This window comes from Charadrius vociferus, unplaced genomic scaffold (genome assembly GCF_000708025.1).
Source record: "Charadrius vociferus isolate BGI_N301 unplaced genomic scaffold, ASM70802v2 scaffold784, whole genome shotgun sequence".
In the NCBI taxonomy this organism is placed as follows: domain Eukaryota; kingdom Metazoa; phylum Chordata; class Aves; order Charadriiformes; family Charadriidae; genus Charadrius; species Charadrius vociferus.
The window spans coordinates 405693-428236 of record NW_009648161.1 but is presented as its reverse complement, the minus strand read 5'-3'; the positions used below and the strand labels follow the sequence as shown (position 1 = coordinate 428236).

Genomic DNA, 22544 nt, shown 5'->3' with positions numbered 1-22544 from the left:
TTTATGATCCTACTAGGAACAAATTCATAGTAGTAGGTGGTACAAAAAGGGTTAACATCTCCAAACAAGAAACACATTTAATATGATCAGGTTTCTACGTACAGTAGAAACACTTGTAGCAAAGACAGCACAGGATACAGTGAGTGAAGGTCCCCAAACTGTACTCCTGGATTTGGTATGAACTGGGGCTATGCATCTGTGCAAGTCCTTTGTGTCTCTGCCTCGTTTTATACAACTGGGATAATGATAGTAATCTTTTTGACATGTTTCCAGACCTATGAATGAAAAGCATTATTCAAGTGTTAGGTACATATTACCATTCTCCTAAACTAAGTCCCACTGTTTTATAAAACGCATGACACGTATACCTGCTAAGATATCACAATCAATCTCATTTTCATACTTGGGAAATAAACAGTGGAAATAACATACAGCAAGAGAGTCAATTATCTAAACTTCGCTTCTGGCTTACACTTTTAAACTATTTTGAAGGAGATGGCAATCCTTACCTGGAGTATTCAAATTGTTTCGCTATGTCTCAAAATACACTAAAGCAGTCATTTTAATTTAAACCCAGCTATCTAGAATGGATTCTAGTGTATCAGTGTAATTTGAGTTAAGTTAGTTAAGAAGCTTCCCAATTAAGAAAAGAACCTATACACAAAGCATCTTATTACATGTTTTAGAGCAAATATATTTAGGCAGTGTGGTTATAAAGCAGAATACCATATTTGGAAAGTGCTGGAAAAAGACTAGGACAGGTGTAAGGTATTGTCCACATTCTCCTACTTGAGTACATAACTTGATATATGTAAACACCTACTGAAGCCTCTTATTTTAAGAAGTGTTTAAAGTTCGGACACAAAAAGTACTGAGGATGTGTGGACCTCTGCTGATTTAGAACACTTAAGAAAAAACAAGTTCAAGCTGAAAAAAAATGAAAGACAAATAAAGAAATGCAGCTTAAGAATAAATAGAAAGCAATAGGTATAAACAGAGCAGAGAAGCATACCGTAAAAAAAAACCAACACTGCCTGAGTCAAATTAGCCTTGAAAACTTAAAATTCTGTAAAAATAACTTTTCTTGAAATAAGCTTTAATGACAAAGATTGCTACTGAATTGATTTTCAAAAGTAACAAAAACCTTTAGATAAATAGTTTTCCTTCAGTGATCTGCAGATCACAGTATTTTTAACTCACTTGACAACTTGAAGGTTACTAGAAAATGAAACTGCAAAAGTGAAAATCCTTCACATAGCAGAAGAGTTACACAGAACAAAAGGGTGAATAATGCGTTACATTCTAAAACTCTCTGTTGAGAAGGCTAAGGTGATCAATACTACCACAAGGAAAACCTGATTGCATCCAGCTTTTGATAAACAAAGGGGAAATCAGACAAGATTTGCTAGGTTTCATTGAAGCGTGTCCTGCCTGAAGAGCACTTTGAGACGTTCAGTTTTAAGCTAGAAGTATTAACATGAGTATTAACATTAACAAGTCCTTTTACATACTGAAAGTGGTTACCACTTTCTGAATAACAAACTCACTCTATGCACAAACTCATTTTTTGTCCATGGATTTCAACAGCCGGAGACTCCATTATAAAGAAAGAGGTTAAAGCTCGTACAGAAGTCAACAGTGACCAGAAATAATGAATATGTGGGATTTGATGTTCAAGTTTGGCTCCACAACACGTGACTTTTCAAGAAAGCAGAAGAAATGAAGCTCAAACTCTCTTTCTTTTTGGCATCACCACAACAAAAAGAAAACAGGGAACAGGCTCAAAATTTCCTATTCGCTATGTCTGGATCCAACTCATCTAACTACTCTAATACAACAACAAAAAAATTAAGACACAAATCTGTCTTCCAGACCACTAGCAACATAAGATAAAAGATCGCACACAGTTAATTGAATTGATAAGTAGGCCACAGTGCCTTGATAAAGAAGGTTTTCCACATGTTTTTTATTAAAAAGCAGGTCCTGTGTAAGGAAGTAACTCCCGAATTGTTACTTCTCTTTTTTTTTTTTTTTTTGATTGCTATTTATAATTTAATCTCTAACAGATCTGCAAACCAGTTACCCTCAATTAATTTTAAACACCTACCCTGAGAAACACAGCTTTAAAAGCAAAAGCTATAAAACAACTTGGTTCCAAAACACTTATAATGAAAAACATAGGGAATAGCTTTGCGTCTTTTCACTTCAGTTTACTTTTTTGATGGGCACAAGCTGGCAAAAGGCATTTTGATGCAGAATAACTTGGCCAGTTTTCAGCTGCTCATTACAAAGCCTACGGGATTCTCGCACCAGCTACAGTGACTTTGCAGCCTCAGAGTATCAGGATCTTCAGTTTAGGCCTTTAAATATTGAACAAACAAAAATGAAGAGCACCCTGTTGTCGCTTGGTTTCAATGCTGGTTTCAACACGCCTGCCTTACTCAGAGAGTACACGTGCTCCGATTCGTTAGGGTCATCACTGCAGGTTCTTAACCAAAGCATCTTTTCTGACTCGTACTCGCCACATTCAAACAAACAACCAAACAATCCACCCAAAAACCCCTTTGTATTTTGCTCATCATTGAGCAATCAAAAGTTAGAAACATAACCCATTCTGCGCCAAGTCTGTGAGGTCAGGAAGGGGAACAGCCTCCCAGTGAAGCATTGTCCTCAAAGTCATGCCAGGAGTGGAGGAGTAATGGAGGAAGATTTAGTTTCACATGTGTGACTGCTTGTGTTGGGAAGAGACAGCCAGACAGATTCACCGCTAGAATGTAGCAAAGCCAGAGGAAAAGAAAATGGGAATTACATCAAGCAGTTTTACTGACACAAGCGCTGATCGCTTCAGCGTTGCAGGAGCGGAGGCGATTTTCCCTCATTTTCCATTTTGTCATCAGCCATTGCAGCCTCACAACTCGCTTTCCTGATGTCACATGTAACACAGCCCTTTAAAAAAGAAGAACGTACTAATTGAAATTCTCCTTTTTATGAGTATATTTCAGAGAGTCAAATCCTGACAGCATGATACATTGCAATCTCTTGAAACCTCTCACTGATAGACTGAAATCTCTTCAAAAGCAGAGATTATACAGATATCTTATTTTCAGAAGCAGGTACTTGCACCTCCAATGAATCTTTTCCCAGAAATTAATTCTTTGGTTAGTGGAACATAAAATTTTAGATTTGAGATAAAAAGGCAGGCAACTTCTGGAATTTGAGGGCTTTATCTTCCAGTTTTATGAGCAAGCTGCTCATTAAGGATTTGGACTGCAAACTGAACAGCAACAACACCGACCAACAAAAAAAGGCTGAAATGCCTGAGTGTATTGACAGACCAGATTTTTCTTGTTCTTGAGAAATTGTAGTACAATATTGAAATTAAGCATTAAAACAGAAATCCTGCATTTCTTTCTACTGTCAGAAGCCTGATTGCATTTGCAAAATGACAATCTGTATTGGAAACACGACCTAGTGCTCAGGAACAGTTTTAGCACCTTAGATATCAAACGTTTATATTTGCATATCAATACATCTCATAACATTTGAGATGTAAACATTCAACAGAATTTTCTGCAAGGCCACTGGACACCGTTTTGCTACCTGAATCAAACACATGGTCCTAACTGCAAGATTTTTATCAACAAGGTGTTAGGAAAACAAAGACTAATTTTCTGGTCTTGTTCCAGAGCCGAGGGCATAGATTTCTCAGTTTATCTGCTCCAAGAATACATACCACAGCTCAGAACGCCACATTTGAAAATAGTAGCACATAGAGCATGCAGTGCTGTAACACACCTTAGATTTTTCTGCTGCATGAGCACATGAACGCAGCCCACTCTGCCTTGAAACTTTCTGTACAACTCATCAGTGGAGCTCTAGATCTTTGCAGGACTAGTTCTACCTTGCTCTTTTCTTCTCCATAGCACCTGCGAGCCCTTTAAACTGATAACAACATTCTCTAACACATACTAATATAAGTCAGAAGTAGTTTATCAGAGTGCCTGAGAGTTATACCAGATAAAACAATCAGGCATAAGATACCAAATTTCTTAAAGAATTAATCCGCCCACAAAAAAAACAGCTATTTTGTGTTTTTTACTATATGCCTGAGCCTCCTCTGTGGTTATGAGCATTTTTCAGCTTGCTGAATACACTTGCTCTAATCTTCACTAATGTTCCAGTGTTATATGCTGTTCAATCACTGCAGCAATCAACTTTGTGAGGAAAAAAAAAAGCAAAAAACCCAACGAACACCAACAGGACAAATATCACTACATATGGACTCTCATGGGAGAGCACGGCACTATTCCCATTCATCCGACAATATTACTGACGGGACTTCACTACAGGTGGTTCCTACAAAGAATTCACGTATCTTGCAAAAAAATACAATGGAACAACCTGTATTTTGGCATTTCTCATCTGGTTAGCATACTTGAGCCCAATTCCTTCTTATACTTACAAGTAAAAACCATCAGTGATCCCAGCACTATAAGACTGCACTGGTCAGAAACGGCACTGCCTCTGGCTAGCCAAGGCATGAATAAGCCGCCGATTCCTTTCGCAACTCCTTACTTGGGTGCTGATCTGCAGAGGGACAGTCTGGGTCCGGATCCACGTGTGCACCTCTGCAAGCTCCTTTTTTTGCCCTTCCGTAAACCAAGGCTGCTGCTTTCGCATGACTGTCAGCTTCTCCAGATCCTCCTTTAAAACTTCCTCTTTAATTCTGCAGGTAACAGACACCTGTGAACACAGCTGTACTAAACGAAGCAAGGCAGACACAGATCACAAACACATTGGGAGAGTCTCTTCACCAGTATCTATGGATGAAGTCCAGACATCATCAGCTATTGAAAAGAAACTATACTTTGTTATACCTTATTTGCTTTATAAGGCTTCTTTCAACACTGGTCTGTCAGGGTTTTTTTGTTTTGTTTTTTTTTTTTTTGGGGGGGTGGGGTGGGTGTTGTTTTGTTTTGGTGTTCTTTTTTTTAAAATATGGAATCTCATTACAAATTATACATAAGCTAATTGCAAAGTACGGACAATAACCAATCCCCTTAACACTTCAGCAAAAAGGTTACCCATATTTTAACTGATGGGGGAAATGGGGAAGAAACAGACAAAAGGAAATAACCAGGGCGTAAAACACACAAACAGTAAATTAATACCAATGAAACTGCAAGAAGGTGCATGTGCACTGCTTCCATGTTCTCATTTTTAACTCTACAGTTCTATGCAGAATTCCAAACTACATGTCAGAAATCATTGATGTTTTCCAACCTGTTAGGCATTTGGTAAGTCATTAGAACTTGCTCAGGTGTGTGATCCATCATCACCCAGGCTGACTCATGTTTGGATTTATGATCTGTCCCTTTTTCTTCTGCTTCCTGATTCCTCTCTTCTTTGGAAGCTTCCGAAGAATCATTACTGGCAAAATACTTGCTGCTTTTGCCACTACCTGCTGAGAATTACCATGACAAAAATAAATGCAGATGCCTGAGAAATCCTAGTAATTCAGCACAAAAAGTAAAAGAACACCAGAATACTCTTGCGAGTCAGTTCTGTAATATGAACACAGGTACTCCCAGATGATTGCTCTACTACATGATTACTACCTATTGAGAATTCAAAGATAAAGTGTATTCTATTAAGTTATTCAAGATCTCCAAAGCTCTATTTACTCTTCTCAAAATTAATCACCTCAACTTCTCTGCTTCTGTTTCAAGAGTTTCTGCTCTGGGCAGATTTGCCTTTACTCAGATAAGATGTAAGCCAGTATCTAATGCAGGGAAAAGTGATGATGAGCAAAATGAAGGAGTGACTTATAGGTTAAAGGAATAGCTTGTTAGATTCCCATTTCCAACTACAATGACTGAAACAAACTTGGCTTCAAACGCTGACAGCTGGTGAAAAGTAAAGACTACAGATCCTTTTACTGGGATTTCCCATTCCCATTACAGTATCTTGTTATGAATTAATTATGAATTATTATGTTGGCAAGCCATCTAGCACCAAACATCCAAATCTCGAACTTCCCTACCTGTGCCACAACCAGAAGTCTCATTGGAGCTAGAGCCTAAAGAACCAGATAAAGCCGATCCACTGCCTGATGCTGCTGAACTTGTACCCGACTGGGAGTCCTCGTACAGCGAGCGGTCAGTGAATTCACTAGAAGCACAACGGCTACCACTGTTACCACTATCTTCTGGATCGTTGTTCTGGAGACAAAAGTCAAAACAAACACATCCATGGAAATTACATTTAAGTTTGGAAAACAAAGTTCATGCATTTACTGAATTTGTCACATGTTGACCAAAATCTCTTATCAATTCAATAGGTTTGGAGTTTCTAGCTCTGAAAATGAATGACGGTCTAGAACTCAGGATAGCACTCTCACGGGTGAAATCACCAAGCATCTGGACTCTACTGATTTCTACTATAGATCCTTCCTGACTGGTCGATACTCCACTGCTGCATTAAGTTAATATTTCCTGCTGTCCTGCTGACAAGAGAGCAGGAGTCAGTTCCCTTCACATTGTGTTACGTGGCATGATGCAGCCGCACACGTCAGGCAGTGGTGCACCACAGGGAAAATGAGAGTCTTCCCCCGATTCCCTGTGCGAAGCTCACCGCTGCAGCAGCCACAGGCACACCACCTCCCCTTTCAGGACCCTACCCTGCAGTTTCAGCTGATCCAGCCTTTCCAGCCCAATCTGGATTCGGGAGCCAACATTTTTTTCCTTGCCTGCAGAGCTCAGATTCCTGCCTCAGAGTTTACCGCGGAAGTTGGAGAGGCCTTTTCTATGCCCATGTATGGAAACCGACCCACATGGATCCCTGTTCTTCGTTCATTAGCTGCATCCCTGGGAGACAGAGGGAGTAATTAGAAGTGTATCTTCCCTTTGTTTTGGTTCTCCAGAGACTGCAGGACCAGGTGAAAAACGATGCATACTGTGCAGCACTAACCACGTTCCACATGCATAAAAGCCCCAAACCCGAAATCCCTGTCGACAATTTAATTGAAAAGGCTGCTGCCGAAATGCTGAGCAGACGTGGTTTGTGGCAGCCTAGAGCAGAAGATCTCTCATTTCTGTCATTTGCTAAGTGCCAACACTGCCCTGGTACACGTTCCCACGGGCACAAGTGACAGCAGCTCTCTGCGTCTCGGTGCTACCTGTGCCCCAGTCCACACAGCACAGCCACCGCCAAACACAGCTAAAAACCTGGTGACCCTGAAACACAGATCACCATCACTGGTTTTGGTGGCTGAACGCCATGGAAGTCAGAGTTTCTCCTCTACATTAAAAATTTGCGTTACTTACACGTTTAGCATCTGCATCTGCTTTAACATCAGTACCAACGGAAAGCTCCATAGGTTTTGGCAGCTCCTCCTGAAGCAAATCCAGCTGAAGCGGGGAGCTGCTTCGCGAGCCGCTCAGCAACAGGGCCTGGTGATGCTGGGCCTCTTGCTGGTCCACCATGGAGGTGGCAGAAGAGGCCGGAGAGGGCCGATCCACCACGGGTGGGGCTACTGTTGAGGGAGCAGGAGGAGGGGGGGCTGGAGGTAGTGTCGTGCATGGGTACGAGGAGGGGGGATAAACACACTGAGGACTAGGAAGAAAGACATATTGAGGCATCTGAGCATACACGGGGAAACTCTGAAAAAATACAGCCATAAACGTGCCTACGTTTTGGGGATAAAGTGCTGGGCACGACTGCGCTTCACAGCGTAGTTGTGACAGTGACGTGGACTCAGGTTTCAAAGAGTGGATGGCAACCTCCTCTCCTACAGAAGAGGCTGGAAAACCAGACAGTGGATCTGAATAGACAGGAAATCTCACAGGAGGATGGACATCCGTACTGGAGGAGCTCAGATAGGACACTTCTGAGGGAGAGAATGACTCTTTCTGAATTGTTCTCTGCTCACATGGAAGACTATTTCTATTTTTACTAGACGGGTGACTATCTGAGTACTGTCTCTGAGGTTTCTGGCGCTTGAATTTTCCACGTTTGTCTTTTTTACAGCTAGCCGGGCTCATCTGATTTGAAGGTGAATCTCCTAAGGAGGAACAAAAATAGACACATTCACTGAAATGACCAATCTAGGGAAAAAAAAAAAAGAAAAAAAAAGAAAAAGGAGAAAATAGAAAACATCCAGATAATTGAGTATGGCTTATTCTGAGAGCTGACTTTCCTTTGGACAATTCTTCCATACACTACAGCGATGGATTTCCTGACATATCTACAATATTTTCCTTCATGTCATCAATTTTCTTATTGATCATTTTGGCTTATCCCAATCAGATCTTTTACATTACTTCAAGGGGAGGCAATAAACTACTTGTGATTTGCAGGGTTTATTGCATTAATTATCTGCTTTGTGAAAAGTCTAAGATAGCAACATCCAAGATGGAGCAGACCACCTGTGTGGGCAATGCTGTTGTCAAGCCTTGGCAGTTCGGAGGAAGTATTCTGTTTGCAGCTATAGTAAGATACTTGCTAAATCATACAAAGAAGAACCAGACTCCACTGCTAGGTTAGTCTTTGTAAGTCACCTAATCGGTCTTCATTTCTCAAAGCTGCTGCCTACCTTGGCCACAGAAATGTCTGTTGTTACTTCTGCTCCCCTGTTGAAGGTAAGTCCTAAATGGAGAGAGCAAGATCCTCCGGCGGAACTTGTCAACATAGTTCTGCTCCTCCTTTTGAGTGTGGGCTGACAGTGTCTCCTTTGTTAGCCCAACTGGCTTTAAGTCCTCAGGTACCACAATGAGGTTCTGAGCATTCACAGGAGGCAGTTCAATTTGTTCACTTCCAACAGTAGTATCTTCCATTGTAGTCACTTCTTTGAAGAGGGAAGAAAATAAATCACTCACTCTTTGCTTCTGGTGTGAACTCCCACAATACCCCAAGGGTTACACAGAAAGTAATCTCGTCTGAGCTACCGAGCAGATACAGGCTGCAGAGGTGGGGGCAGAAAACACCCTTTACACTTAAATATGGCTACACTAACATCAACTGAGCAAATTACTTTGCATGGTCTGGAAAACTTAAAATTCATTTTGAAGTTACAGAGGCACTTCTTTCTTCAGACTTTCTTAGTACAATAGCAGTTAAATACTAATTTTTATGCTTCTTTCTGCATTAAAATGAAGTAACTCTGGCCCATTAGCCATTTTTATTTTAATCCTCAATGGCTAAAAGCACATTGTTGTGTTTGAGATATATGTGATGCCGTTAAAAGGGAAAGGAAATAGTGCACTCTGTTAGAACTAGTTTTTATTAAAATACAGTAAAAATTTACAGGCTCAAGTTTTCTTCACAGTGTCCCTATAAGTACATTAATTATATTTCAGAGTTCATACTCATGAGAACGTATCTCAAATGGAGAAAAGTTTCTCACTGTGTACTTCAGTCTGGAAACATCATATAAATATAAAAATCAGTGAGTCAAGTCTGTTTTTCAAGTGTGAACAGTACCTGATTCAGGGTGTGGGACATGCACTATAGTGCTGCTGTAACTGCACTGGCTGGTGACGGACACCACACTCGGAGCCTTGTTGGAGAGGGTCAGGTCGGCCAGAGGAGCTCCAACCACGCCTGCAGCTGTCTGGTCTTTCAGCATCTCTTCCCGATCAGCAGATATTGGAGTTTGAGAATTAACTGCTGAAAAGACAGTATCTATTGGCAAATGACAAAGTTCCTATACGGAATTTCATTCCAAGCGCTGTGCTCCCAATTCATCAAGTCTGACTTGTTCAGAAATGACCGGTAACTACGAAGACTATTAAGCAAGACAGTCTTATATTAAAATAACTGTAACATTCACATGCCAGTGCAATGTCAGCACATACGAAACATGGCACAAAATGAGCGAAAAACCAAAGGTTCAATCAGCAACAACAAACAATAGATTTTTTGATGCATTGTACCTTAAAAGACTTAATAATGTAGCTTATGCTTAATTGTGACATCTAGACAAGGTAAGCAAATATTTACCACATAACCAAAATATTTGTGCTGTTAGTGTGACAACAATTTAAAAAGTGGACATAAACCTTGGAACATACAACAGTGGCACATTAAAAATAAATCAGTTGTTGCGGTTCTATTACGATTGTCAGCATACTTTTCGTTACCTTCCAAAGCCTCAACTTCCTGCTAACTTTGCTGTTTTTTTCTTGTCATCTTCTGAAGATGATGATGACGATGTGTTTGCGGAAGATTTACATTTCCTTTTCAGTGCTGGAATACTGCAGCTCTCTAGATATCTGAAATAAAAGCATATCACGGGAAGCTCTCCCTACTTTTTGTCTCTCCCAATGGAGAAAAAACACATATTTGAACAATCCAAATTGGAGATCCAAGGGTCGTCAACTAGTATTTTAAATTCACTGCAGGAAGCTCTGGACACATATCCACTTTCCAAGGAGTATTTTAAATAAAATCTATCAATTACTCTTAAAAAAAAAAAAAAAAAGAAAAAAGATTACATTATCCACTGGGTTAAAAATTACTGACATTTTATAAATTATATCAACTTTCTGTTTTATATGGATGTTCTCAAAGCATATATTGAGAAGACGTTGACACATTATGCCCATCGAAATTCTCAAACTCCTGTTGCACCAATGGTGAAACTAGCAGTAGACAAACGTCAATAGTTGCAAACAGAACCTCAGGCCCTAAATTCTTCATTACTGTGTAATTCAGATTGACTGAGCGTTGGGACGGATTGCCCAGAGAGGCAGAAAACTTTACAAACAATCCCAATTTATCTCACAACTCAAACCCCAGTTACCTTCCACCAATTAATCTTAAACTTATATCACTAAAATGGCTTAATAGTTTATTACCTGATGATACTATCAACACAATTGATCTGCTGATAGGATGGAACACGTGGACTCTTCTTTGAATCATCATAAAATGCATTGCCTGGTTCTTCTGTGCTATCACTTCTCACTGTCTGAAGGAAACAGGAAGCACTGTGCCTCTTCCCTAGAAAAGAAGAAATCCTCAGAGTCCTCTCAAAGGCATCTAAACACTACCCTCACCGAGACACCCACATATATACACTGGGATACATATATTATACATATGTGGCCTATGACAGCGCAGCTCTCATTACTAAGTTACTCTGCATTTTCATCTCAATTGAAATGTTTCGAGGCAGGGCAATGAATGCCTAAAGAGAAAAAAGACTCCACACACCACACTAAACATCCACTCAGAACAACTAGTAAACACAAAGAAAACAGCATATGAAAAAAGCATTGCATTTAAATTGTACACAAAGCTGCAATTAATATTACACTTTTCTCAATTTATACATCACAGAATTCAACCTGTTATTTAACAGTAATTTACAGCTTTTTATAGCATAGGTACACTGGTCAGAGTAGTATCAACATTCCCAGTGCAGTCCTCTTATCAACAAGACTAGGAGTTCACTATCAAACTTTCATAGAGAGTATCACAGTGCAAAACGGTTTAATACAGATTCCGATGATGTTTTAGGAAGCATCCAGTTTTCTCCATATATTTGTGCTAGGCTATAACTGCAAATAACATGCATTAGCGTAATATTAAGCACTCAATAACTAAACCACTGCTTCAGTGGGAAGTGGGGCAGTGTTTTCCAACCTATGGATTATGTTTAGTCTGAAGAAAAGGAGGCTGAGAGGAGACCTTATCGCTCCCTACAACTACCTGGAAGGAGGGTGTAGCGAGGGGGAGGTCAGTCTCTTCTCCCACATAACAAACGATAGGACAGGAGGAAATGGCCTCAACTTATGCCAGGGGAGGTTTAGACTGGATATTAGGAAAAATTTCTTCCCCGAAAGGCTTATCAAACATTGGCACGGGCTACCCAGGGCAGTGGTGGAATAGCCAGCCCTGGAGGTATCTAAAAGACGGGTAGACGTGGTGCTGAGCAACATCGTGTAGTGGTGGTTTTGGCAGTGTTAGTCTAATGGTTGGACTTGATCTTCAAGGTCCCTTCCAACCTCAATGATTCTATGATTGTTTCTGAGAGTCCACACAAAGTAGCTACGGGAAGCTTCCATAGTAGACTTACACTTGCACGTTTGCATTTTCGCTGGAAAATGTTAAAGTAAAATAAAAAAGTATTAACCTAGAAAGAGACAGATATGTTCCTCCATATCTCAGGGAGCAGTTAAATATTATTGCATCGGCTGAGGTTTGTTTGGGGGTTTTTTGTTTGGTTTTTGATTTAAAAACAAACAAACAAACCCAAAACCCAAACAACAAAACATTTCCCACATTCAAGCCCTGCTAAGATGCTGTCTTAAGTTCTTCAGCATTTAACAGCAGCTAGCCAAACAAACAGCTATAGGTGTACAAGAGTTCCCGTTACCTTAGGGATCATAATTACATTAACTTACCTCCCAGCATTTTGGAGCTCACAGCCTGTTCATTTCCATTCTGTGGCTTGCTCCTTGATGCAATATACAGCTGCTGCCCCAGATTCTTTATTCGGTTGACATCTGCACAAACTTGTTGCAATGTCATCTTGAGATACAAGAAAACGTGAAGTTAGAATAAAATGAATAAAAAGGGGCCATAGGAGACCATTAAGATGGGTTTGGGTTCTTGTATTCTCCAAACTGAAAGGGAGTAGACTGTCAGCTTAAGCCTGGTGTCTACTGGTATTTGTAAATTTAACAAATCTATTTATTATGGTTAATTTAATTAAATTAACCACGATAAAGCTCAAATAGCCTCAGCATTTGGATGTTTTAATACTGATTCTAGCCTTGAGAGTGGGAACAAGCCGATGACTTACCCAGGAGCCTCACAAGGAAACTAGGTAATTGCAATGCTCGTTTTAGGAGAGCACTGTTTCCACCCTCTTCTATAGCAGTCTACACTTCTATATTTCCATATACAGTCTACACTTTAGTACCTTTTTTAAAACAAAACAGAAAATCCCAAGCAAACAGAAACCCCTCCACATCCATCAATCCTCTTTCTCATTGCACAGTTCTTCCACTTTTTTTTCTCTGAGTCCACCGGTTCTTTAAGATGACTGATCTTAAGCAAGTCTTCAATTTACTTTAGTGAACTACCGTAGTAAGTTATCTGCTCATTTTAGTCAGCAAAATTAAGAGCAAAACCCAAAAGCCAGTGTTCCATACTTAACCAGTTTAAGTACATTTAGCTTGAACATAGCTGTATCTTCTCACTTCGGTAAAATTAATGAGTTGTACATACGTACCCAGTAAAAATTTTCATTTTTAAAACTGTATTTTTCCTACTGCGCAGGCAGTGACACATCTATGGACTTACTGGTTCCTGTATTTCCTCTGCACAATTCCCATTGGAATCACTTGAAGATGCTATGCTGATGTAGTGCTCGTAAGAGCCATTGCTTCCAAGGCTTCCATAACCACTGGAAACATTGCTGTGTACTGGCTGAATGAGGGGAAAAAATAGTAATTAAAGAAATCATCCTCACAGAGAACACAAAGAAGGGAACAACAAACTTTGCAACACAGCACTTCAAGTAAACCAAGAAAATTAAGCGAAAAGTCAGTATTGCTCTGGGCTCTGCCACTTGCTTGGGAAAAATTCTCTACCATGCTTAAAGCTGCTTCAGGATGCAGATTTATCTTTCAGTATAAAGACTTGGCAAATACGTCAAACAATATTTTTTTCTAATCAGGTGGGCTACCCAGAGCCGTATTTTTAGTGCTGTCACACAACCCTGTCTCCAATTAAACTTTCTTTTCAGTCCTTTTAAAAGATCATCCCCAAAATAGTCTGCTAAACAGACCCAAGTTTCTTCAGCCTCTCGTTCAGAAGGCCAGCCAGTGTTCTGAAATTCTTTCATCTTCTTTACCTGAAGAAGCAGCTTGTAAATTTGTCCTTGCAATTCTCTTATCTCTTTCTCAACACTGCTCATTTCTTTATTTCTTGCAGCAAAGACATCTTCATTCAGAGGGCTTCTGGAGAGAGCCAACAAAATTTCGCTGTTAATTTTAAGTTGATGAAGAAAAGGTAGCTATGAACAGAGTTAGAACAGATTTCCTTTTAAATTATTGTTATTTTGACTGCTTCGCTGAATCAACACAAAGGGATGTAATCTGTTCCACTCGCAGCTCTGCAGCATCGCGGGGCAGTGCCGTGAGAGCAGTGCCTCACGTGAAGCCCCGGGGAAGACCACACACTACCGCAGAGACAGGAGTAAAGGCTGACAAGCATCTACCCCTCTGCCTCCCTCACTCAGAAGACAAATTCACCCCCTGTAAAACCTTGAATAAAAGATAACTTTGAAAAGTCAAAAGGCCATCCCAAAAAGCCATTTGCTAGAAAAGAAACCAAGTAAGAGGAAGACAGACAGTCATATTTCCAAATCTCTTGGAAACTAAGGAAAAACATCTGAAAAATTAACTTGCACATTCAACACTAGTTGCATTTTTAAAAGAGGTTACTTTGGTAAATATTTAGAATCTGTATCAAATGAACATTCCAGAAGAAAACAAGCCAGAAGGTGATTTTGGTGACATATCTGTTTGTCAATTATTTTTTTTTTGTGAGCCAATCATGAATGAATGTCAACTAATTATTTGTTAAAGTGATCTAATTTTTGTGTTGCTTTTTAGCTTTTACTTGGCTTGTCTAAAACTGATATTTTGATTTAGACGTGTCCATTGTCACTGTATTTGGACATCACGCATGTGCAAAAACATACACTAAAAAAAATGTTGGCTTTGCCTAATTTACTTAATTTCATACTTAATAAACAAGACTAATGCTATTTGGAAGGAATGGGCTGCAAGACAGATGCGAGGGAGCTGTCACAGAGAGCAGGAGCAACATTACGTCTCTAGTTCAGTACTGAGACTGTTTTGTTTTGTGGAGTATTTGATGAAAAGCACTTTAATAGATCAATTCTACAACTGACTTACGTCCGGACTTTGTGTCGGCCAATGATGAACACTACTTTCCTGCTCCAAGGATTCACAAAACTGGACCAGCTCGTATCCAGTATGACATAATCCCCATTTTGAGTACAAAATCTAATAGGTAAATGTTCAAAAGGGGGTTGGCCAGCAAATTTCAGGACTGAAAAAAAAAACCACACAAGCAAGAAACAAGGTTTAGTTTACATTATGACACAGTAGTGCAAGCACAAACACTAATGATGGGGGTCCTTTAAAACTTTGGGTTTGAATTTGCTTTGATCTCAACCTGGTTGCTTTAATTCATTAATTAATATATTTTTGTCTAGACTGCAGATCAGTCACATCAAGCGATGATAATGAAAGAATCTTAAAAACAGTAGAAATTCCTCTTAAAGCAAACGTACTTACTTTTCCGATGAATAGCAATCATCAAAGGACGATCTTCTGGGTGCAAATACATCAGTATGGATGTTCCAATTAAATCCTGAGGTAAGTAACCCAACAAAGGCACTGCTCTGAAACCCAAACACGTTATCACTGATTATAATACCATTTTGAATATTTACATCCTTAACCCTTTGCTTGTCAGTGAAGTCCCCATGCATGATCTACAATGGCATAAACTAAGGCTACAGAACATTTTCCAGCCCATCTAATAATCCTCCAGTCCAATGCAGACATGTAAATACCAATGACAAATATTTCTGTGCCTGGAGATCTAACAGATTTTCACATTTGCAGGCAGTTTTCTGCTTGTCTATAAGCAAAGAAAAAAAAAAAAAAAGAAAGATCTTGAAGAAGCAGGTCACAGGCAAAACATCAGTAAGAAATCTGACACGGACACTGCAAAGCGTGTTGTAAAAACACTGTTGTGGCTTTGCAGGAGACAGCTTTAGTCTGGCCAAATTTATTTGACCCAGCTCAGTAGAGCTGTATCTCCACACTGTGATCCCCAGAGCTTTGCATTATGTGGATTTTCCACTGTCTGTGTTACCACAGGTCCCCATTGCCCTGGATAACGAAAACCGACTGCTTGTTTAATTCACATTTTAAGTCAACAAAGGAGATTACGTCCGTGGAGTTCTAGATGTTTTTCCATGAGTGGACTAACACAAAACTACTTTGTTTAATCAACTACTGCAAACTGCACAGTTCAACTAGTTTACTTGGGTCGCCAGCTGCATCACCAACGGATTTTTTGCAACCTCTCCATACACACCTCACAGGTCTTCAAGATTCAAGTCTCACCTGTCATCTATCTCAAGAAAAACACACCCAGGGGTGTGAGTCGTGGTGAAGATTCTTTTATCCGTAGGAATTCGAGGAGCTAATAGAAAAAGAAATATTTGCTGAAACAAAACATGCACTAAGACAGAAAACCTAACCATTACTTTTGCTCATGATAGAAAGTTATCGGCTCCTGAACTTTTTAATTGTTCACTGCTTTCCAACCGGTAACTCATAGAAACAGGTGCTACAGACTTCTCAAAAATAAAAATAGTGAGAAAAGGTCATATGCTCTGGGGCCATGCAAAGCAGGCACAGATGCTCTGGATTCACGTGCACACACACACACAAACTGGAAGTTACATGGGTGAGACTACCCAAGCACAAGTTCTAAACAAAGGAAGCAGCCTTTCATATACTGCATTTTCCTATTGGCTTGTTTTTTTCCCACTGGTGTCTCCTGACTTGCCTTCATATCCAGAGTGAATTTTCTCAGCCAAAGCTAAGCAACAGGATTCTGCATCCACATGGACAGAAGTACACACGTGGACCAAGTACGGGGTGATTCGGAAGGGGTAACAATGCGTTTCTTGTTCTTGATCTTTACCAGCCCTGAGAAAAAGTAAAAGGGATTAACGCACTGGTTTCAGGACTCAGACACTTTACGCCAGGGTGGAGAGCCCTGCCCAGAGGAGTTATGATGAGCACACAGAACCAGATAATCACAATCTCCCAAGGTCCTACACACACTCCCTTGCGATCCAAGGCCAACACATTCAGCAATACTGATCTCGCTCCCCTTAAAACCAAGTAGGTGTTTTGCCTCCAATGCTTGCATTCAGAGGCTGTTCTAGAAATGACATTAATGGTTAAAGACCACCTTCTAATTCTCAGTCTGAATGTATTCATGAGAACCACTCCTCTGGTCTTGTGCTCTCCCTCAAGTTAAAGAGTTCTTTTTCTGTTTGTTTTTTATTCTGTACTGCTTTTAGGAGTGAAAAAAAACATGTGTCTCTCACAAGTATTGTTTCACTGACCTACGTAAGACTCCTCCAGCCTCAGTTCACAAATAGTTGTTGTTCTTTGATTGTCCTCCTCCCATGAGAATTTGTCTTCCTAGAACATGTGTGAGCAGTAGCAGCACACAACACCCTAGACGAGATCTTAACCAGGGTTTTGTAATAACTGCATTAGCAATCGTCTGTTTCTATTGCTAGTGGGTTTTTACCTGTTATAATTGCAGTATCTTACCCAGCTCCGGCAGAAAGAATTGAGATAAATTTTTGGACATTATCACTTGCACTAAAAGTTACTTTCTTATTCCACACTTAGTTTTGTAAAGTGTTTGTAGAGAGAATTTAATGTCAAAAAAATACAACTGACAGCTCCCCCTTTTGGAAAAGAAAAATATACAAATTGAAATCTGATATAGCAGAAGCTTAACCCACAAAAAACATTTTCATACTTTAGCCAGTGTGTGCTTGTGAAAAAATATTTTTACTCATGAAGCCTACATAATCAAAAAGATCTCTGTCCTGCTATATTTATTCCAAGTGCCCTTACACAATTCAAGACACAAAGGTGATTTTAGAGCTCGGGTTTTTGAGACACAGATAAATGAATCAATGATTGATTGAAAGATGGAGTAAGTCTTATATCTGCTCAGAAGCAGACAGTTCTTACTGAAAACAAGAGACCATCCGAGCCTGAAGGTTACAGGCCAATCTCAATTTTTTTTCTTCTTTTAGCACTAAAATTAGCCAGGCGCAAGGCAACAAACTGCATCTATAGTGACAGCAAGTAGCATCTCATGATTCAGGTCTCAAACGGGGACTCAGGTGACCGAGCTTCTGTTACCGCCTCTGTGACAAACTCTTGAGCAATCCCAAGCAAAACACCCCTTGCCTCCACTCTCAAACGGTAAAAGGGGGAGCAGCAGCTTTTCACAAGATCATTCTTCTGCTGCACAACAGTACTGAAGGAAACTGATAGGTCCAAAAGAAACATGTATGAAGAGTCTTCCTTCTATCCCCATGCAAGTTTAAGCATCACTATGGGAAATACAGCCAAAACGTCCTGCTGGATGCCAATATGAAACACAGTAAGACAATTTTGTAATGGAGTTCCATGAGCTCAAACTGGTCAGTTGTAACAACAGAACATTCTTTCTGCAGAGTACTGTATCCTTTGCCCAGCCTTCACAAACATAAAGCTATAATAATGTACTTGCCTGATTCTGCAGAAAAAGGATTTCACCTGGGCGTATTCATACAGAGAAGCTAATAAGAAGAACACACATCGAAATTATCAGTTAATATTCTTAAAAAGGTGACACCTATCAGAACTATTTTAAACTCTGCATTCTCCAGACTTTCTGAGCAAGACCAAAGTCTCACAACCCGGCTCTTCGTTAGCTACTGAATTATCTGTTCCACAACCTGCTCCCACCTCAAGTGTTTTCTCTCCTTTCCAGCCCACTCACTCTTGGAGAAATGGCTGACCTGGAACTAAATTCAGAGGAAACGTATATGATCTAAAAAACTCCTTTCACCAGTGCATCACTATGGAAAGGAAAGGCAAAAATTCCTGGCTTTATGAGCCAGGTACCAAAAACTATACACAGCCCAGAGTTACGGGCAGAGGAAAAAATCAGTAACAGCTCAGAGCAAGAAAATAACAACTCCATAGGGGTGCCACTGCTCTGCTGGGCAGGCACATGACTGGCTTACAAGCTGTGGAATCCCTGGCATGTTAGCGTTAGCAGCCTCTGATGTCTCACATCCTTTAGCAGCAAGGATTTTGCACTTCCCAGCTCTGATGCCAGAACAGCCCCACAGCTAGGTGGGCACAAGACATGGCCTTGGCATGTGAGCTACACTTTAATTGCTCACAAATAACGTAGGACTCAAAAAGTCATAATTTAGGCATATCCAGCACTAAACAGTAAGTTAGCTTAAAACTTGGGTTCAGCGAGCTGTGTTCACAGCAGGCTGCGAGTGGACCATAAAGACAAAGCACCTAAGCAACCGTAACATGTAGATTAAACAACTTTAAACTCACAATTAGACCTTTAGTTTCTTTTTAAAAAACAGAAGTATTTGCACTGAGTAAGACAGTACACAAAACAAGGAAGCACCTTTTACCTACCCCAAGTAAGAGCTAAGCCTGTAAGAGACGAGCCAGGATGAGCTGCATAGCTACGCAGGGTTTGAAAGTGGAAAGGGAACAAGTGTGGCCTATGTGTATTGCTAGCACAAGCATTTAAAATTAACAACTATTCTATCCTCATTCTGCAAAGACAGAAACACACGCAAAGCATTCGGGAGTACTGCGAAGTCTCACCTGTTTGACCTTCCATGTTCCAAAGCGGCAGATGGGACTGATCGGTGTGTGTGTAGAACACACTCACGTCCTGAGGGACAAGCAGCTCTACAAACCGGGAGGAGTCCAACACTTTCTTCTTACAGTTTAGAATGGATGCTGCCTGCTCAGAAATATGCACCATGCGTCCCGAAAGCAAGGAAAATACAGCCACAAATGTGTCCTGCAAAACAAACATCGCTAAATGCGATCCCGCCCCAACACATGATAGCGATATTCTAAGGATAAAAAAAAACAAACCAAAAACAATGCCAAAACAAACAAACCCAACCCACCACACACCAAAACCCAAGACAGAGGTTCAAAAATGTGTTTTTAAGTTAGTGTCCAATTAAAGTTGCGTGTGAGCTACTACAATCTCCAATGCTATAGTAACTTACTCGTGATTTACAAATGCTAGTAAGACTGAGATATCAAAACTGAAACAAATTACAGTGGCGCTTGCCATTGTCCAGAATGACTGGTTATCACTCCACACGCTTCTCCCCAAATTTCAGAGTATTCACCACAATTCCATATACAAAAATATTGTGAGAACTTTCAAGTAGAAAGCATTTGCAATATTTCTGATATGGCACCTAACAGTACTGAATATCAAGAAAGACTCTTTTCTTTGAAGCAGAGCCAGAAAACATGACACATTCTGCAAATTAAGAAAAAAAAAATTAAATCCAGGAGTACAAATAGAAAATAAAGTCCCTTACAACTATGGACAACTTTGAAAACATTCTGCTAAGTCTGTCTCAAGAGATTACTAGGCTCTAAATGAATTCTCAAAAAGGTATGTGTTGCTTCTGCCAAAAAAGAAAAAAAAAAAAAAGAAGAAAAGGTATGTCTTCACTTACTGCTCTTGGTTTCCCTGAGTCAGCACAGATAAGAAGTAGTTTTGATCTAGCTTTAAAAACACAAAGGCCTGTCGGGCTAAAACTTAAAGGCTTTTCAATTTTACACATTCTATTTCCACAAAACAGTATATAAGGAGACTAAATAGAGAGTGAAACGGCAAATGATGAACTCCTTGAGTGTGCCCGAATTCCTTACAGTGTTTTTCAGAGTGTGTTCAGATGCAACTGCCACCAACTCTTCTATGCTGTATGTCATCACATCTGTCTGAAACACTCTTCGGTCATTCAGAGCCTGGAAAAAGTCATTGTTTGCTAATTGAAAAAAAAAAAACAGGAAAAGCAGAACAAACACAAGGAAGTCAGTAAGGAGACTATTTTGAAAGTATTTCTTACAGCCCTTGTGCTTTTGTCATCTTTTTGGTGAAGTCCAGGGTGAGATGAGGAAGGTCTGTGTAGTGACAAAGGAAAAAGAAATACTGATTATGCTACTGGATCGACCTATTTATGTTACAGAAAACGAGCATGAGGAAGTAGAAAGGACAGAACATGATGGCAAAAGAACAATTTTAGCTACTTAGTTCTGTTGGAAAACACAGACTATCCAATACTTTTTTGAAGTGGGACAGGGATGTTGTTTTTTTCAGCATGAACAGAAAGTTATTAGTAGCACCTATTAGCTATAGGATTCTGAAGAAGAGAGAAGCAGTAGGTGGGCATTTCAGTAGAAGAGATAACACAATTATTTTTTAAAAAACCAACCCCCAGTGCTTCAGAAAGTCAATTGTTTGCAGGGTAATAGGAATGCTTTCATTTGTTTTTATGTTATTTGTTGCCAGACACATTATTTAAACTAAGCTGCTGTACAGCTTCTACGCTTGCAGATTTTTTCCATGCGTACCTTGGACCTGCTGGACACACTGCAAGGCATAGTTGAGAGCACTGATGGTACTGGGTTTGCTGGTATTCCTTTTCTTTTCAGGCAAAGACCTTTTCATTTCCTGGATCATCATCATCAGATCCCTGTGAGACTGGCTCCAATTCAGCTGCTCACTGTAAAACAGAGATTAAACTTTACCAGAGACTTCTGGTATAGGAGCTGCTTTTCCGTCAACTAATTAAAATTATTCACTAAATTAACATTTTATGGGCTTGGCAACAGAGTCACAGGATATCTAGAAATGTCCTAATGTTCATTCACTATATTTTGGGTTGTATCTTTCTCACTTCTTTGCTATCTTTTCTCCTCTACCTTCCTCCTTTTCAACATGTCACGGCTGGCAAAGTCACATCATGACCAATCTGCTCACTTAGCAAGATGCTTAGCAACTAAAAATAAGCTTTTGTTTACTCTAGATTTTCTACATCTCTCTGGTATTAAAATCATTAATAGATGCTGATTATTTATGTATACACATTTTTCTAGCCTTAAAGTCTGCATCTGATTATAAGCACTTCAGGGAAACGTAAGGTCCTCAAAATACACCTGATGCAAAGATTTCATTCCTCACGTGACTTGGGAGTCTTCATTATACTTTTAACAGAGTCGTTGGCCTCACGAGCTGCAAGGTTATTAACAAGCAAAATCTCCCTCTTCTTACTTTTACTAATTTCACTGACTGAAAAATAACCAGTCAATATCCTCAAAACGTGGTCTGATTCTAATCCTACAGACGAGTTACAAACACTGTTATTTTAAATAACTTTTGTCCGTTTGGCATTTTTATTAGTATCATTCTCTTACTACATAAATCACTAGTTAAGTTCAAGTATTGCACGTTAACTTTACGTGCCAGCTCAACATCACATGAATTATAGCTCTTAAACAGTTTTTTTTTTAAAAAAAAATATTTATTTAAAACAAAAAACACCTCATTGAATTTCTGAGCTTTTGGGAAAAATATTATTTAAGTAATTTCTGCTTTATTACTGCTAAAAGCAGTCTTTAGATTATGTATATACAGAAGGTACAAAGGGGCCAATGACGTACCTGGATCAGCCAATCTTATAATTAGGCAAACCGCTGACGAGGAACCGCGCAGCAGCGACTCAACCCGCGACCGCGACCGGGACCGGGACCGGGACCGCTCCGCGGTGGGGGCGGCGCGGGGTCCGGCAGCGCCCGGGCGCGGGGCAGGCGGCAGGGACAGCTCTCACCGGAGCT

At 40.0% G+C, this 22544-nt stretch overlaps 1 protein-coding gene across 1 annotated transcript in view; it reads right to left on the bottom strand.

Annotated features, from left to right (window-relative positions):
• Positions 1-2709: 2709 nt before the first annotated feature.
• Positions 2710-22544, bottom strand: part of PER3 (period circadian clock 3) — a 21623-nt gene continuing 1788 nt past the window's right edge. Inside the window, 21 exon segments of the mRNA XM_009884082.1 lie at positions 2710-2946; positions 4576-4726; positions 5284-5461; positions 6044-6221; positions 7326-8062; positions 8594-8845; positions 9481-9681; positions 10140-10179; positions 10181-10271; positions 10857-11001; positions 12408-12534; positions 13312-13437; positions 13865-13970; positions 14934-15090; positions 15339-15445; positions 16179-16257; positions 16627-16769; positions 18388-18436; positions 19500-19701; positions 20580-20695; positions 21282-21433. Coding sequence (XP_009882384.1) covers positions 2845-2946; positions 4576-4726; positions 5284-5461; positions 6044-6221; positions 7326-8062; positions 8594-8845; positions 9481-9681; positions 10140-10179; positions 10181-10271; positions 10857-11001; positions 12408-12534; positions 13312-13437; positions 13865-13970; positions 14934-15090; positions 15339-15445; positions 16179-16257; positions 16627-16769; positions 18388-18436; positions 19500-19701; positions 20580-20695; positions 21282-21433 — 3439 coding nt within the window. The 3' untranslated portion in view covers positions 2710-2844.